The 17,542-nt window shown below is 38.9% G+C and overlaps 1 protein-coding gene across 3 annotated transcripts in view; it reads left to right on the top strand.

The window, feature by feature from the left end:
- The window catches only part of SPOCK1 (SPARC (osteonectin), cwcv and kazal like domains proteoglycan 1), a 277,816-nt gene that overhangs the window by 243,209 nt on the left and 17,065 nt on the right, over nt 1-17,542 (top strand). For all 3 annotated transcript variants that reach the window (XM_065029939.1, XM_021289041.2, XM_065029938.1), the window contains one exon: nt 15,683-15,799. In XM_065029939.1, the coding sequence (XP_064886011.1) occupies nt 15,683-15,799 (117 nt within the window). The remainder of the gene's footprint in view (nt 1-15,682; nt 15,800-17,542) is intronic.

The following is a 17,542-nucleotide window of genomic DNA, read 5'->3' as shown; positions in this document are numbered from 1 at the left end:
ACAAGTAAACAGGGTTCTTGGTTTATAATATTCTATGTGGAACATGTCATGATTAGGCTCCTGACAATGATGAAGTTTTGCCATTAATATACAAGGAAAATAACCAAAAATTTTATTTCAAATCAAAGCAAACAGATCTACCCACATCATGACATTTGATGCCAAGCTTATTTTGACCTAATCAAATTTATTTCAGTGATTGGCAAATTAAAAAATTACATACATAACATTTTTATTTTAACCTGTGACCTTTGTTCCCAGAAAACCTCTGTATTTTCCATTAAGAAGTTTATACTCTGGGTGAAAGAAAGTGGATTAATATGCTGCCAGTCAGCAATCTGTGTGTGTTGATCCCTTCCACTTGTAATTGTTATTAAACTGGTTCACTGCACTCTGCATAAAGTGTTAAGTCTCTTGGTAGAGGAGTACATAGACTTCTGTTTATTCTGAGAAACTTGTGCACTACTGTAATTCATTTCAGATTTATAGTTTCACCATCTTTAAACTGATGTTGTTTTTTACAAGGAAATGAACAGCCAATATTTTTCAAAAACCAATGCAATTTAATGCATATAGAATTTATCTGCCTGTGGATCAGCAGCATAGCACAATTTTAATTACACCTACCACACTTCACTGGATTCTCTCATTCTGTAGCAAAGTCTTATCAGAATAAAGGTCCATGAGATATGTTGAGCTCTGCTGAGCCCTAAGTCACAAGGTTTGCACTCTCATCATTAAGAAAAAAAATAAAGCAAATCATTTACACTTCTGTCTCAGAGGGAAGTGATACTTATTATTATATAGAGAAATAATGGAAAATACAAGCTACTAAGTGCCCGTGTGGTTAAGAAATCAAGTGCAAAAACTTCTAAACAATATGATTAGAGAAAAGGGGAGGAAGTGTTAAAGCAGGTCAGGAGCACTATGCTGAAATAATTATTGTCAGTTGTTCATTATGTACTAATTCATGGCTAAGTGGGTTTTATTACTTTCTTTGCAGTGCAGATATAGTTGTCTGGGTAGTAAGGCTTTGTATCAGGCTGCTCGTACTTAACTGCAGTGTTTTCTGAATATGTGGATATGAATTAATTGCAACTGCCTTTATTGATGTGTCTTAGAGGCAGAGAAACTAATGAACGGAGGTCACATCCAATGCTAAAGACCTGCAAGTGCTCTGCACATGCTGCCCTGTGCCGCCTTAAATACAGAAGTGCTATTTCTTTGCAGCAATTGCAGTGGGGGCAAATGGCTTCACAACAACTTTTTCCTATTTCAAAATACACAAACCTACAGAGACGAATTGTCTATATTGAGATTATTTTCCTTTATTGCATTAAGAAATGTCGGAGGCGTTTTTAGCCAAAGCTATGTAATCTGTTTGCTGAACTCCCTTTTGTACCTGTTGAGCCTATAAGTGAATTCAGAGTAGAAGGGTTTGGGATTCCTTTGTGTTTGGGGACAAAACTGAGAGATGGGCTGAAAATAGAGACACAAGGGAAAGACTCAGCAACCTGGCCTGTTACCGGTCACAGAGATGGCAGTGATGTCCCCACAACTGCTCCTTGGAGATTTAGGAGTTTTATGGGAAAAGAAATATTTCAATGTTTTTTTCTTATTTGTGGCTTTTTCAGTTGAAGGCCCAGGTTGGGCATCCAATCATCTCATAAAAGGCAGCTCTCCTAAGTTTCTAGCACGCTGACTCATGATACCTCTGTGGCCCATTCATATCTCTGGCGGCGAAATTGGAAATCAGACACATGGCAAGATCCTACTTGCCGCTGTCCTTCACAGCAGCTGGTTGTCACGCTTCTGCTCTCAGCATTCTTGCCAACCTATCAAAGAGTCTTGTCCAACACTAGTCTAGTGGTACCCACTCTTGTGCCCAGAAGCACTGCAGCCAGGGCAGGTCTGTCCATGTAGCTCAGAAGGGGCTCCACAATTCTGAAGGTACTTGCATATGCAGTTGCCAAACGCAACACCCTGTAGATGTTTAAAAGACACTTAGATGAGGTTCTTAGGGACATGGTTTAGTGACAGTGTTAGGTTAACAGTTGAACTCAGTGATCTTGAGGGTCTCTTCCAACCAAAATGATTCTATGATCATTTTCAAAATAATGATATTTTAGAATTCAACAGAGCAACTATTGAACTTGTTATTCTGAGATACCACAAAATATGTGGATGTACAACAAACACAACTCCCACAAAAGCAAGTAAGTGAAAAAGGCTCACTGAGATGTGGGTAGCTAAATTTCCTCATACAGAAAAAGTGATTGGCAGATGAATAACCAAAAAAATCCAGCTCTTGAAAAACCTGTGAATATTCAGCTACTGAATATTGAGGTCTCACTACTGAGTACTGCAGGTCTCAGTTCATCTCTATGAGTCCTTCTTCCCCTCCTAGGACCTCAAGAGTAACTTTATCAGTCTTTCTGGACCTATTGACCTTTATGTTTATTTCTTAGAATATGGATTTATTTTCAAGAATTCCACTTTACTGTACATGCATACATATTCCATTATACTATATATACAATGTAATGTGTGGGGAATTGAGAGAGATCCTTTTCCTTTTGCTTTTTTTAAAACGTGCATATAGAGGGCACTGAAAGAAGACAACAATCCTTTCTTGTTCAAAAACAGGTCAGCTCAGGAACTGAGCAACCAATTTGCAAGCTATGAGGCACTGCCAGATGTGAGGTTCCACTCTGGAACCCCAGCAGACGTTCTCTGTTCCCTGGTCTTACTGTGCCACGACGTTGGCTCATATGACACATCTCTCATATCTATAGTAAAAAAAAAAAAGTCTGTTCTTTTATTGGGCTTTTGCTCCCTGGCTCACAGAGGTTGGCACGGGCACCCCAGCACTGAACTTACTCCCCACTAAGCACTTAATTGTGGTGAGTTATGTTGCATCCATGCGTACAGCTCTGTCCTGGTGACTGCTGACAGCACCTCGATAGTATCTTTAAGAAATTCTTTAGACCAATGCTTTGTGCTGCTACCTTGTGACTATTCCCGGTAAATACACCAGTGCCAGAGTCTTATGTCCTGGGTTTTCCACTCAGCATTGCTTTGACAGAGGAAAAAAAAAATGGACATGTTTTCATGAAATATGGGTGCTTGAGATTTTTCTTTTTTTTCTAATTGCTTATGAAATTCTGTTACACAGCAAAAAGGCCTGTTAGGTTGAGTTCACATTTTTACTTGATAATTTTGACAGTGCTGTATAGTACAAGTGAATTAATCAGGTTTTTCTGCTTTTTCTGTTACGGAGATTTTGAGAGTCTCAGTTAAATGATCCTATTTGAAAACTGATTACTAGGGAGGGAGTGTATTACTCAGGGTTTAAATTACATTCCTGGGAACAGATTTTAAGTTTGTTTCTTTTTTTTTTTTTCCCTTTATGGACTCCTGTGGAAATATTCTATCCTATTCAACTATATGTTTAAAAAATGTTTCATATTTTCATCTGTGTTTAATGAAGCATGTCAAATATTTGTCACTTTTTGCACTTTAGAAATCTGTGGAAATAATTTCTTTTGCTGCTTTTTGTCAGATAATTTCTTTGGGAATACAAAAAAGGATGTTTTACTTTTCCAAAAGAAAATCTGAGCAGAAACTGTTTATGTATGAGCTGGTTTTTCCTCTGTTTGTCTAACATTTAGGAAGATGGGGTAGTGAGAGCTACCAGCTTCTCAACTATGCAGTGCTGAGATTTCAAAATGTGGCAAAGGGTCAAAGTTTCTGAGAGTCATAGAATCGTAGAATCACTTTGGTTGGAAAAGACCTTGAAGATCATGGAGTCCAACTGTTGACACTGCCAAGGGGACAGGCTGCACTCAGAACTGCTCGCTTTCCAATTCAGCTGCTTCCTAGGAGTTAAAATGCTCTGTGGCAGGAGCCCCTGTGTGCTGAGCTCCTCACAAGGCTTCTGTGCTTTGGATTTGGAGCACATAGGGCATCTCCTGCCCGCTCAGCCCCAGCTCCTCATTCCAGAGGGACAAACAAGATTTCAAAACTATTTCTGTTCCTATGGCTGGGAGGAGGTGCTCTCTGCCCACGATATGTGCAGGTACTTTGGGTCAGAAGCAGGAGCATCTGACATCTGGGCTTAGACTCTTTTCAGGAGTCATTGAACTGAAATTTGCATGATTTAACACCTGATTTGGGGACACCAGAATACTTACCATGCTGAGGTCACATTCGATCATCCTAGTCATGCTGGATACAAGAGCAGAAGGTAGCTTGGGGGAAATCTTCATTTTATAAGACATGTTAGGATCCCACCATGCTTGTGGAATATATAGATAAATGTTTAGTGCAGGGAATTGGTTACTTTCTCAGTTTCTTGTTTGCTAGAAAATAAAAAGGATCCATATCTATACCATATGAAGAAATCCAAGGTATATTCAGCCTGGAGAGCTGCAAATGCTGCTTTCTTTGGCACTGGGTGAAAAAGGGATGGGAAGGAAAGAGAGAAGGAAGAGGAGGAGAAGCATTTAATCCCCATGTGTGACAGTGCTTAGATAAGTACTTCCCAGATTAGCTATCAAACCATTAACTGCTACACTCAGTTGTGGTCTGCTGCTACATAGACAGTTCTGGTTGAACTTTCACGTTTTCTCTGAAGAACTGATTATGTTTGGATACCGGTCCAAATTACATTTTCTATAACGCGTCACTTGTTTTCTTATCTCTTTTTCTACAAGCTATTATTTCCAATGTAACCAGCAACAGCAAAGGTCAGGGTTTATGCAAGAACATTAGCTGTGAGTACAAAGGAGGAGCTGGAATAGAAGCTGGAAGCCAGCCATTAACCATGGCAAGCTCTCTTCTTCTCACAATGTATCACTGGTGCATGAAAGAATATTAACATCCTCTGTATATGCCCTCTCTATAGACACTGTTGGAAATGTGTAATGTTACTCTTAATAACAACATTCCATTATTTTCTATCTCACAGTTATCAATAAATCATTTTTTAAATGAATCAGGCCTTGTGAACTTGTACTGGCAAGATTGATTTCTGCGTGACATTTCTTTAGGAAATGAATTAAATCTTAGAAAGAAAAATGTGGACACAGTGGAAAAGTGTACTTTCACAGAGGGTATTTATGATGAATAGAAGGAAGATAGAGTGCATATGCTTCAAAGAACACATTCTTGTAATGATGCACAGTACTAATGCGATCTGAAGTAAAGAAGGTAAGATCAGAAGCTTCCAATGCAGAAAGATTACCATTTCCTTGGAAAGCATTATTTACTGTAAATTCTAGAGATGCTTTTAGAAATGCATTGAATTCTTTCATAGTAATTTACATAAGTCCTTATTTTTTTGTCTCTCCTCAGTATCTGTCAAAATAATTGGGCTTTCAGCAGTGCTTTTTACAAACAGGTGGATATGAATCCAAGGGTGATGTTTTTGCTTTACTGGCTGCCTTTACGACAGCTGAAGGAGGCTCCTCTTGCATTGCTAGTTGCGTGGGGGTAGCTCTGTGATTGTGCCTGCTGTGCAAAAGAGTGAATGTGTGTGTCCTTCACCTGCTGTTACACAGGCACTTAAACCCAATCTCCTGTTGCTGTCAGTGAAGGTTTCAGGAAGAAGAAAAGGAAAAAAGTCCCAGTGACTTCTCTAAGATTTTCTCAACATTATAAGTGCATTTCCTTTGTATTTAGTTACTTAGAGCTATAGCATATCGACAAAACATTTTCAAAAAACTATGTTTGTCTGACTCCATTAGAAAAGTAGAATTATGCTCAGTGTGTAGGTTTGTGGATAGTAGCTATCATCAGTCATAGCACATGTATAGGAAATTATTTTTAATATTTTGCAATGAGCCACATGCAAAACAGCCTGCTGGTTATTAGCTTACAATAAAATAATGGGAATTTGGCCCTTTACTGTAATTACTGCTTCTTCTGGAAATGGTTTTAATGTCAAAAAAACTTGTGACAAAATGGGGAAAGTACATTCCAGTTCTGTAGAGAATTAAATAATAATAATAAAGAGGGCCGAAGTGTGCAAAGATATCCTTGCATATCTAAGGAGCATCAAAAGAATAATAAAATCTAAAATGCAAAAGGTTACATTTGAAAGGAGACTGAACTGTATTTTTAAAGAGTCTTTCAATGTGCTGCACCTGGAGAAATCAGACTCAACTTTCAGTTGCACTCAAGTAAATTCAGAACCTTGGAAAAGCAGAATCAGGCCCATTGTCTGATTTAATGGTATGGATTGAAATGTGAAGTATGAACTGGACAGCTTGATAAATGAAAAAAATCTAGGCAAAATATTGGTTTAACTAAAGGCTGAATTGTTGTAGGTACCTCTGTGCAGTGTAAGAGAAACCTGTCAGAAGCACGGCCACGTTGTTGCCAACTAAAAAGCTGCCACTGGAAAGCCGCTGATGTTTGCACAACAAAAAATTTTACCTGCAGCTCCAAATCCTCAGTTGTACAGGATGCCTTGCTGGACCTTTCACAAAATTAGTTAATTGCCAACACCTTGATCCATGACCGCCCTGATTAAATAATTATTCTGAAGAACACTTGTGAGGGCTGCAAGGAGATGAGTCTGAAAACCCCACAAGATCCTCATTCCAACCAGTGCCCCTGGCCCCCTCCCAAAACATCACTTTTTCCTTTCCTCTTCTTCTTTCAGCAGGTGCTGTTCCAGCTATTTAATTTTCTGCAAAATAACTAAAGTTTCAGTTAGATTCAGATTGTTTTCACTTTGGTTTAAAGCCATGAGCAAATAAGCATCTAGATCTGGGAAAGGGGCTCTGCTTCCCAGCCAGCCTTTTCTCCTTCTCTTTGCTTTTTTACTCACAGACTTGTCTGTGCTTTAGGGAGATTATAATAATTGCTTCTACAAAGACTTACAACTACCCTACAATACGCTCTGTCAGCCTGGCCACTTTCAAAGCTTTCTCAGCCACAGTTCCAAATCTGTCATTCAAAAAAAATACCAAGAAAACAACAAAACAACTTCCTTTCACACAAGCCATATTTATCCTTTTCAGCGTTGCACAGCGTATTGTTTTCATAATGCCAAGGGATGGTTTTGATCTCACTTGCTACAATTTTTTTGAATGTTAAATATTTAAATAGTGCAAATAGTTTTTAAAAAATCAGGACATTTTCAATAAATTGTATCCTTAAATATACACAACTCAATCCACCCTGTAAAAGACTTCAGAAATATTCAAATGCACATGAAGGGCAGAGAAAAGCATTGACATTTCTTTAAAAGATTCTTCAAAAATATGCTTTAGTAGATTTTTTTCAACTCTTTTCTGTATTTTTTGAAGTTATTGATTCCCACAACATCTAAGTGGCCAGGTGCTCATTTGTATGTTCATCTCATGCTTTTATTTATACTGTTAAATGAAGTTTTGTAGCTATAACAGGGGTGTCAAGCTCATATTCACCAGGGGCCACGTCAGCTTTGTGGTTGCCTTCAAAGAGCTGAATCTGATTTTAAGACGGTATAAATGTAACTACTCTTATAAATGTGGCAACCGCGAGGCTGATGTGGCCCCCAGTGAAAATAAGTTGGGCACCCCTGTGTGCGTGTCACAGCAGATAAACAAGAGACAGTGGGGTTTTTGAGCCTTTTTTAATCTACAGCCTTCCCTTACTAAAATTAATCATTCCCTTGATTGTTTCATACTGCCCTGAACACTGCATTACTATGCTGTATTTCCTGGTGGTATTTATGCATTTTTTTGATTTTGCAAGGTGCAGTAGTGTAGAAATAGTTCTGATTTCCTTCCAGGGGGTCTTTGCAGTCCACCATGGAGCTGTGCTGTCTCATTTTCACTTTCCTACTGAATTTCAGTCAGTTTTCCTAACAATTTGCTGGAGGAATTCCTGCAGGACATCTTCAAATGCTCCTGGCCCCATGCTGTCCAACAACTCCTCATTTTCTCTTCTAGGGTTGTCTGTGTTTTGTCATTTAAGAATAATTCACCTCATGACGATGTTTTACATTAATGAAGCCCTGGTGGTATCAGATGTGATAATATTCAGTAGGGAACACAGAAAATAAGTACAGGGATATACACAGTATAGAATAAAATTCAGCTGATGTGCAAAAAAAGTTAATGAGGGGGAAAAATAGTTTCTTCTAGCATATGCTGACTCATGAGTATCTCTTTCTCCGTCCTGCTCAAGCATGGACAAATTGGATTTATCTGTGACTTTTCAAGGGTCTCTGTGGAAGCAAATAAAGATGGTGGACTCTGGTAAAAATGAAGTGAATATACTCATTGCTTCCCCCTCTTTTTTGTATGATAGAGTACCAGTTCCTGGCAAATTTGAGTCTTTCTAATGAATTCCTGGGTCCATCTGGCAGCTCATAAGCAGTACCCTAAATCACAGTAGGCGCACTGAGAAGCATGTGGGGTTGATTTTTTCCGATAGGAAAGCAGATCAGTCATTATGCTCACTGGCCCTCTGGAAGTGCCCCGTTGTGGATACACCCAGCCTGCAGAGTAGGAGTGTTGCTTGTGCATTTCTGTACAATGCACTTAGTTTCTTCAGGTCGTGACAGTCATCATTGCCAAACTTTACCTCCGTTCTAGGCACCTGCCAGTCCAGTACACACTGGCATTTAGATCTTGCTAGCCATAAAAATAATACCTTTTGACATTAAAACAAAAAAGAGCCATTTAGGAGCTCATCAACTTTGCATTCAAACCAACTTCGAGAGTAGTATCAGAACTGTGTAAAAGAAGCAGTTTTATCCTATGAACTACTCAAAATATCAGGTATTTTAAAAGAATAGTGTCAAATGATAATGAATATCCTGTTTTACTGTGACACCTTACAAAAATGATCTACTGCCATTAGCTCTTTTTCCTAATTCAGCTGAGATGCATCTGTGATTGCGTAAGGAACTGTATAAATTAGAAATCTCTTACATTTTATTTCACATATAGCCATATTTTCAACTTATTTTATGAGACGTGTTACATGTGCTCATGCTCTAACATAGCCATTCTGTGAAATTATATTACGTTTTTTTTCTATATATAATCTTTTCATTTATATTCTCGACTGTTGCTTTCTCACTCTGATTGAACATAAGTAGATTTGGCTATTTTTTCTCAAATACTGTCAAATTACTAATTTTACTACCTGAGTTTTGCTCTTTCAAGCTCAAGGCCATTTTCATTATGGAAGCCAGCAGGTGCCCTTATCATCAACAGCTCAAGTTATTTCCAAGTATTGTAATTCAGAATATTTTTACTGAAGATCAGAATCTAAAATTTTTCTCTGTTCCGCTCTAGAAAGTGGAGCAAAACAACCTCCTGGATGTGGAAACATGCAGCAGCTTAGCACTTTCAGATGTGGCTTTGGAAGGTTTGTAGGGCACACTTAATCTAATACTCAAATCTACACACAAACAGCCTACGCTGTTTGCCTAAAAATAACCATCCATCAATTCCCTTATTTTAACCCCAGTGAGTTTTGGTTTTGCTCTTAATTATTCTTCCAGCTTTACTTATTTATTATTTCAAATGCCTAAGAGTACAATATCTGCTAAGCTATTCGCAGCAAATTCAGGTGTCCACGAAAACCTCCCATGGACTGTGAGCCGTGGGTCTGCTTAAACACTGCTTTAAAATCAGACCACTGATCAGTTTTTCTAAGAACTCAGCCCTTTTGCCAAGACTGGCCAATGCTTGACAAGCCACCACTACAGCTAACTGGAGTGCCTCCTCTGAGACTGGGCACATATGTGTGTCTGCCAAGTCAAGGTGATCTGTTCAGAGTAGACTTTGAAAAACAGAGAGGAAGGTGAGAGGGGAGATGACAATTCTAAGACTTTTTTCATTCAGTTAGGCATTTTTATTTGTTCTCTTTTAGTTTTCAGTTGCTATAACTTCATCTACTCAACCTTTCAACTGACAGAATGTGAATGAGAACATTAGGATGAGTTGGCAAATGGATTTTGGGAGGCTAAGAGCCATGCAGGAGATAACATTTTGATTAGTACCTGGCATGTCCAAAATGTCACAAGGGACATCACTCCCACAAGCCTTCCTACCCAGTTCTGACAGACGCCCAGATTTTTTATAGTTTGGATGTATTTGAAATAAGCTTTTAGGCTTCTTAAGCACCTAACAAAGATAAACTTGCCAGGATTTTCACAATTAATGCAAGCACAAAATGAGCTAGCGTTAAGTACTATGAAAGCAGATGTACACTTTGCCTACAGCTTCAGAGAGTAAGCTTTGTTTATACAGTTCTAGCTGAGCTTTGTGTTTTGAATGTACCATTTGAGGGAAGCTTCTGATCAAAGCTTATTTTGTCTTCCCAATAACTCAGCTGTGCTCCCGTAATCATCTCAAAGTCTGAACTGTGGGATCTTGGCGTCTGCTGCTGTATTTATAAGACAAGGCAAAAGAAGTGACAGAAGGATCAGAGGTGGTTATCAGCAGATGTGTCAACCCCGTGGAAGAATAGCCGGTGAATGCCAAAAATGCAGTATGACAAATATACCCACACAGAACTTTGTTGTGAAATGCTGGTGATTATAGGAGGGGTTTTAAGTAAAAGACATTCATTTATTGAACCACCAAGGCATGTTTGGAATGCAATACCTTTCCATATAGTAATAGTAAACAATCCATTCCTTTCTACTTCATGAAATTTTTGGCATAATGCTTAATTTTTTATTGTTATAAAAAGTTGCCTGAGGCCTCAATGAAAAGAGCAGATTAGAACATCGCCCCTTCCAACCAAGAAAGGTAAAATATTTGTGAAGGTAATTATCGCCACAACTGCATTACCAAAATATCAGATATAAAACACTCGGAGTCATCTACAAGTCACATATACGCGTATGTGTTTATATGTGTGCGTGTAGTTGCATTTGAAGTGGAAGGTTAGCACAGCGCTGAATTTATATTGGTGTTTACTTTCAAATCAGCTCCTGCAGCAGCAGCTTTTGGAACACACTTTGTATTTTGCATGCCTGGGAGCAGACCCACTCCCTGAAGCCTGAAAGCAAATACAGTTTTTTTTACTTTAGTTTTAAAGCCTATTGTGATAATCCACACACAAACAGACACAATTATAGCAGGGTAACAGAAGTTGTTGGCTTACCTACAAGAGAGAAAATGTAGTGGTTTGTCAGAGAAAGCATGGTTAAAATTGCCACATTTTATTTTTATACAAAGAATAATATGAAGATTAGTACTTAGTAGGAGCGATGAGCATTATCTCTTGTCAGCTTCCATGCTATGATACATTTATGTCAAACTTTTAAAAACAGTATTATTACAGTGTTTTTAAATGTGTTTGACCATAAAATTTGCACCCATTGCCATATTAGTCTTCAAAAATACAGAAATGAGACTTCTTTTTTTCCTTCTGCGTTGTTGAAACACTGCCTGTCCTATTTCTATCTGGAGAAATATAATATCATTATTGGGCAATGTCATGTAGGTTTGTGGTATATCACATTTTAATCAAAACTAAATGGACTTGTCCTCCAGGCTCACAGGACAAACGACTGAACTGCTTGTTATGACTAATATGTCTTGCAAATACAGCTGATTTTCTGCTTGCAAGACAAGCAGCAAGCAGGGTGAGTTTCCATGAATACATCCCCTCGCTCTTGCTATTCAGGAAACTCCAAGTCTGAAATTGCAGACTATGGGCTGACATGGGCTCTCTTATAATGTTTTACATTTTTTTATTCACATTACATGGCTGCTCAGCTCAATTCTGCTCCATGGCAGGACATTTGCATCTTTGTAAGCAGGTGACTCAAAATCAGTGATATGTTTGTAAGCTTAATTCTACCATGGCAGTTGGAAAGGGCAGTAACCTCAATAGCTAAATATGCTGCTTTTTTTTTCCCCAAGTTTTACTTCCTCTCTTTTTTTCTTTTAGTTTGAAAGCATTTGTGGTTTCCTTTCCTCTACAGTACAGAAATAGTTGAAATTAGCCCAGCTCTCAGGGAATGTTCACATGCTCCACTTTAGCAGTCAAGGAATAGGGAATTCGCTCTTCAGCCTCTATTTAAGAGACTATTTGGTATTGTATGACAATAATATGAACCCAAAGAATCAGGCTCTCCACATGTAATTGACAGTAATGTAATCTTTGTAAGAATTATAACAATAGTAAGGATAAGGCAACAGATACATGCCAGATAGGTGACAGAGAAGTCAGACGACATAAAACACATTACAAACATTGGTCATGCAGCGTGCTTATTGTGAAATACAGTGTAATGTTTCGCTGTAACTATTTTCTGGGCAATATGGACTCCTCACTTGTCACGTAATACCAGAATATTATGTCAGCAAGTGAGATGTTAATGCAGTTATCTACTTTCTTATTACTAAGTTTTGTTTAGAGTTAACTACAGTATGAGTTATAAGGCTTGAGTTTTTTAGTGGCTGGAGATTTTACAATATTGTTTTGCTAGACTGGAGTAAAAATGGGGTGTGAGAGAACATTTAATATTGATTTAATCTTGTGCATCTACAAGTAAGTTCCCTTTTAATGTTGTTTCTGGCACTGAGCACTTTTGCAAGTCCCTTCTTGAAAGAGTGGAATTAAATATCATATTGCTAATTTTCACCACCTACATATATAGAGAAGTATTTGTAGAGCTGAAAAAGTCCGTAATGGAAGCATGCCTATAAAAACCTGAGCCTTTACAGCATGCTAATGGCTTCCCATTAGTTCAGATGAATGTTTTCTACTTAGTGAAAATAAGTATTTAGCAACAGTGCTTTCAGTTTGTTAGGAATAAATAACTGCTGGACCAATTGCTTCACCCTTGGGAAAATATCTGCACTTTCAGTGCTCACTGTTAAATTACTTCTGCAGGATGATTCATAACATCTGCAGACTCAGATCTGAGGGTGTCAGTTTGATCCAGCAGCAAGTAGCGTAGATTCACAGAATCATTTTGGTTGGAAGAGACCCTCAGGATCATAGAGTCCAGCCATAATCTAACCCAACTCCAGCACTAAGCCGTGTCCCTAAGAACATGTCCCTAAGTAGATCCTCCTCCTGTGTTTGCGTTGCTGTAACTCAGAGAAGTGACAGATTCTGCCCCTGTTTGTGGTCCCACTGCCACATCAGCTGCAGGGCACTGTGCTCTGGGATCAAGTTGGTGAGCTGGTGTAGGAAATTAATTGAAGCCAGATTCTCTTATCTTGAAAAAAATACACCCAGAAGATAAAATGCATATTTGTGCGTGTTTGTACTTGTGTCTTTTTCACAGCATTAGAGTTTTACCTGGTTGTTGGAAGTTGACTGGACAGATTTTGGCTGTTGGAGAGGTTAATCCCTTGGTGCTTCTGTTCATCCCAGAGTTTTTAATCAGTGCTTCAAGTCAAATCAATATCCATATTGTTTGCAATCTAGGTATTCTCTCCTTATATAGAGACCCATTATTACATCTCTTTTTCCTACAGCCCTATTCTTCTCATCTGAGAAGAGATTATTTGAAACTTCTGCTACTAATAAAGAGGTACATTTGCACTGTGTATGTAATCAGTAGTCAAAGCTGTGTTTATGCGTGCAGCTTTGACTGAATATACAGCTGTGAAATACTCTGAACGTATGGATAACCTGTCATGTAAAAGGTATTGGCTAAACTGCACTTCTTATGCACCGTGTTTCACTGTTCTCCTTTGCAAAATTGACTTTCAAAGGACAAGACAGCTACTTGGCAGAAGGAAAGACACTGCCTGCTTTTAATTCTGAAATATTATGGTTATTGGTACATTCATTCTCAGAAAACATTTGTAAAGACAGGTTATTGAAAAGAAAGCTACTGTGGTCCCACATGTTGCTTTAGTTGGCTAATAATATTTTGGCAAAAATGATATCTGATGGAGATCAGCTGGTAACAGTTCAACAGGGGATGTGGAAACAGCATCTCCCCTCCCGTGTGAAAGTATTTCCATCTCTTCTAACGGTGACTGAGGTGCCCAACTCCTGTTGAAATTTGTGCATGACAGAAATTTCTTTATCTTTATGGATCTAAATTCACAGAATAAGAAATCATCCATGCCTGTCTAGAACTAGTTCATGCCTGAATATTTATTACCTATGAAATTAGTTTTCTTCCTACCCTTCAGGCAACAGCTCATGTTGGGGGCTTGTTACAAGCAGGATGATGGAACTGGTTCTGCTTTCGCTTGTGTTGTGATTTTTCTCTGATAAAAGACCATTTGTAACAGCCAAGGAAAAACAGCAGCGTGAGATTTTCCTTATAGAAGAGATGGCATTCTCTTAATTTCAAAGATAAGGTAGTTTATAATGAGTAAAATACAATGTTAATATAAGAAAATAATGGGATAAGCTTTTTCAGTAATGCAAGCCATTTTACAGTTAATATTGCATTGTCTTCCATTTCTTTTACATTATTTGGTTGGTTTGGTTTTGGTTTTTTTTTTTTTGAAGACCTGTTTGTTCCTTACCTGAACTGAGCCTTAGTGGAATAGTGATCTTCATGTTTTTATATTTAATAGGAAAATCTATCAAACTCTTTCAGCTTTACAGAAAAATGGGAAAATGTTTCTTCCCTACCCCACCCCCTCCCCCCAGTATGCTAAAAAAACTTTCCACTTAAAAAAGCTGTAGCGTCCTGATTTTAACTTGAGAGTTATTTTTGAAACAAAAAAAACTATGAGAACAAACAGATACGACAGCCCTGATAATCAGCAAGTTCATTGCCGTCATTGGAGCAGTGAGTTTAACTTCAGAAGACAAGCTGGGGGACTCAATTGTTCTTCAATAAGGTGGAAGGAGGAATATTGTAATGTGCAGTGAATTGGAGAAGACATATTGTGGTTTGCCCTGTGAAGGATGTCTGCCTCCGTGGCATAAAATCTTGCTCTATATTCCAAGGAATGTCATTTAAAATGTAGAATGAGTGCACAGCAGGAATAATAAAATTGTCTGAGCATGTGAATTTTAAGCACTAAACACAAAGAAATGAGAATATTTTTTCTGACAGAAACTGGTGACTAATGCAGCTTTATTCCTTAAAAATACATACTTCAGCTGGACATTAATCTCCTGGCAGGAATGTCTGAAAAAATTATATTTCTCAGTAAAAATTTATGAGAAAAAAAATGTTTTACCTAGCTAATAAAATGGAATTGACAACCTTCAGAGGTCACAAAGTCTCAGTTGCTCAGTAGAACTAGAGCAACATAACAATTTTCTTTTTATGTATATAAATAAGTATATATATTTCCCATTACTGTGATAATAGCCTTATACTAAACCAAATGTGTTTATAAATTATTCCTAGCATCTTGTTCGAGTAGTATGTCTAGGCAAGTATGTCCCTCCTCTCCATCTGTTTGACTGATATTTTTCTCTGAACTCCTAAAAGTTGAAAACATTTAGGTTAAATAGTCACATAGCTCTAAATTGAGAACCTGTGGGTATCTCTGCATGTCACTTCTTCCATCGCAAATCATGCCAGCTACTGAGGAGATACTTACAATTCATAATGACTTACATTTTCTTTTTAACTTGCATCCTTTCTCCTAACCTTCTCTTTTACTTCAGAACTCATAATGAGAAGGACTTTACAACCATAAACAATTTTTTTTTTAATAGACTATTTGGAGAAAGGTTTTCACTGGTGCTCTTGACTCAGTCTGGTTCTTTGTTGTTTTTCCAGCTTGCACAGACAAAGAATTGAGGAATCTCGCTTCACGACTAAAAGACTGGTTCGGTGCTCTTCATGAGGATGCAAATCGTGTCATCAAACCAACAAGCTCGGAGACGGCACAAGGCAGTAAGAAAACACATTTTCCATTGAACACTTGAGTGTTGTAGGCAGCTTCCCAGCCTGAGAGAGCACTCAGCTGAGCATGACTGTTAGTGCTGCAGTGCCATGTCATAGAATCATGGGTTGGAAGGAATCATGGGTTGGGTTGGAAGGGACCTTCAAAGACCACCCAGTCCCACCCCTACCATGAGCAGGGACATCTTAACCCAGCTCACGTCGCACAAAGCCCCATCCAGCCTGGCCTGGGATGTCTCCAGGGATGGGGCATCCACCACCTCTCTGGGCAACCCGGGCCAATATCTCACCACCCGCACTGTAAAAAATTTCTTCCTCATGTCCAGCCTGAATTTCCCCTAATCCTATCGCAACAGGCCCTGATAAAAAGTCTGTACCCATATCAGCCCCTTTTAAGTACAGAAAGGCCACAATGAGGTCTCCCCAGAGCCTTCTCTTCTCCAGGCTGAACACCCCAACTCTCTCAGCCTGTCCTCCCAGCAGAGCTGCTCGAGCCTCAGATCATTTCTGTGGCTCCTCTGGCCCTTCTCCAACAGGTCCATGTCTGTCCCATGCTGTGGGCTCCAGAGCTGGAGACAGGACTTCAGGTGGGGTCTCACCAGGTGCCAGCAGGTACGCAGGAGATCTGATCCTGCAAATAAATACCTGCACTGGTTTCTAAGGGAGCTGCAGTCATTCTGTGCCCTCTCTGGTCCAAACTGCTCTAAAAACTGGCAGTCAGAGACAGAGAGACCTTTACAAGTCAACCAGGCAAATAACCACGTCTGAAGGCCACGGAGGTCACATCTGCACTAGTAAATAAAACTTTGAGGATGTTAATCAAGCACTGAGGTTAACTAGCATGACATAGTCCATGTCTGTACAGTTAAATTCCATGACCCTCCAAATCAGTGTGGCTGCATCCAAATCACTTCTTGGGGATGGATTGTGGTGCGTGCTCATCTCCCGCTTTATGGCCGAGCATTTTCTGACCCAATGTCAGTGGCCCGAGTCATAAACATTGCATACAAGCATAAGGAAAATTATACAAATGTTGGAAAACATTCGCTTAGATTTTATTGTGCAATTTCTTGCTAACACCTTAGTTAAGAGAAAGAATAATAAAAACATTCTCATTGCAGCCACAGAGCTGGAATAGTTAGGTGGTGTGGAAAGCTGAAATCTGTTGTGTCCCAGGTATTTCATAACACCACCTTTGATTATTTTTTTTTTCCTTTGCTTTTATGTCCTTTTTAAAGAAAGGAAGAAAATGAACCATTTAGAGGACATTTACTCTCTCTGGGTTTAGCCAGCATGACTGATTTTGATGTCATTTACCCACCAGGGAGGAAAAAGATACAGATAACAGAATCAAAAGAGGTCATGTTCATCAGAGAGCAGACGCGAATTTATTTTCTGTAAGGACTCATTAATCCTTTTAATAGCATGTCCCAAAACACATGGGCCCCTGGCTTACAAAGTAGGATGCACAAGGTTTTTTGTATCTGGTGTGTGACTCACCTTCACTCACTGCCCTGATTCTCTGGTACCAGCTGGCTGAAGCCAGGCTTCGCACACACCGAATTTAAACTGTTCAGTCAACTGCTCCCTTGTATGGCTTTTTTGACCCCAGTGCCTAATGTACTGTGAGGCTTAGAGGGTCTACAAGTATATACCACATATATTGCTCAAAACGATAGTCAAACCTCATTAATGCCTAGTAATTGTGTCTTAAAACTACGCGGTGAAACAAGC

Source organism: Columba livia, chromosome 14 (genome assembly GCF_036013475.1).
Source record: "Columba livia isolate bColLiv1 breed racing homer chromosome 14, bColLiv1.pat.W.v2, whole genome shotgun sequence".
NCBI classification, from domain to species: domain Eukaryota; kingdom Metazoa; phylum Chordata; class Aves; order Columbiformes; family Columbidae; genus Columba; species Columba livia.
This window is presented reverse-complemented; position numbering and strand designations above follow the sequence as displayed.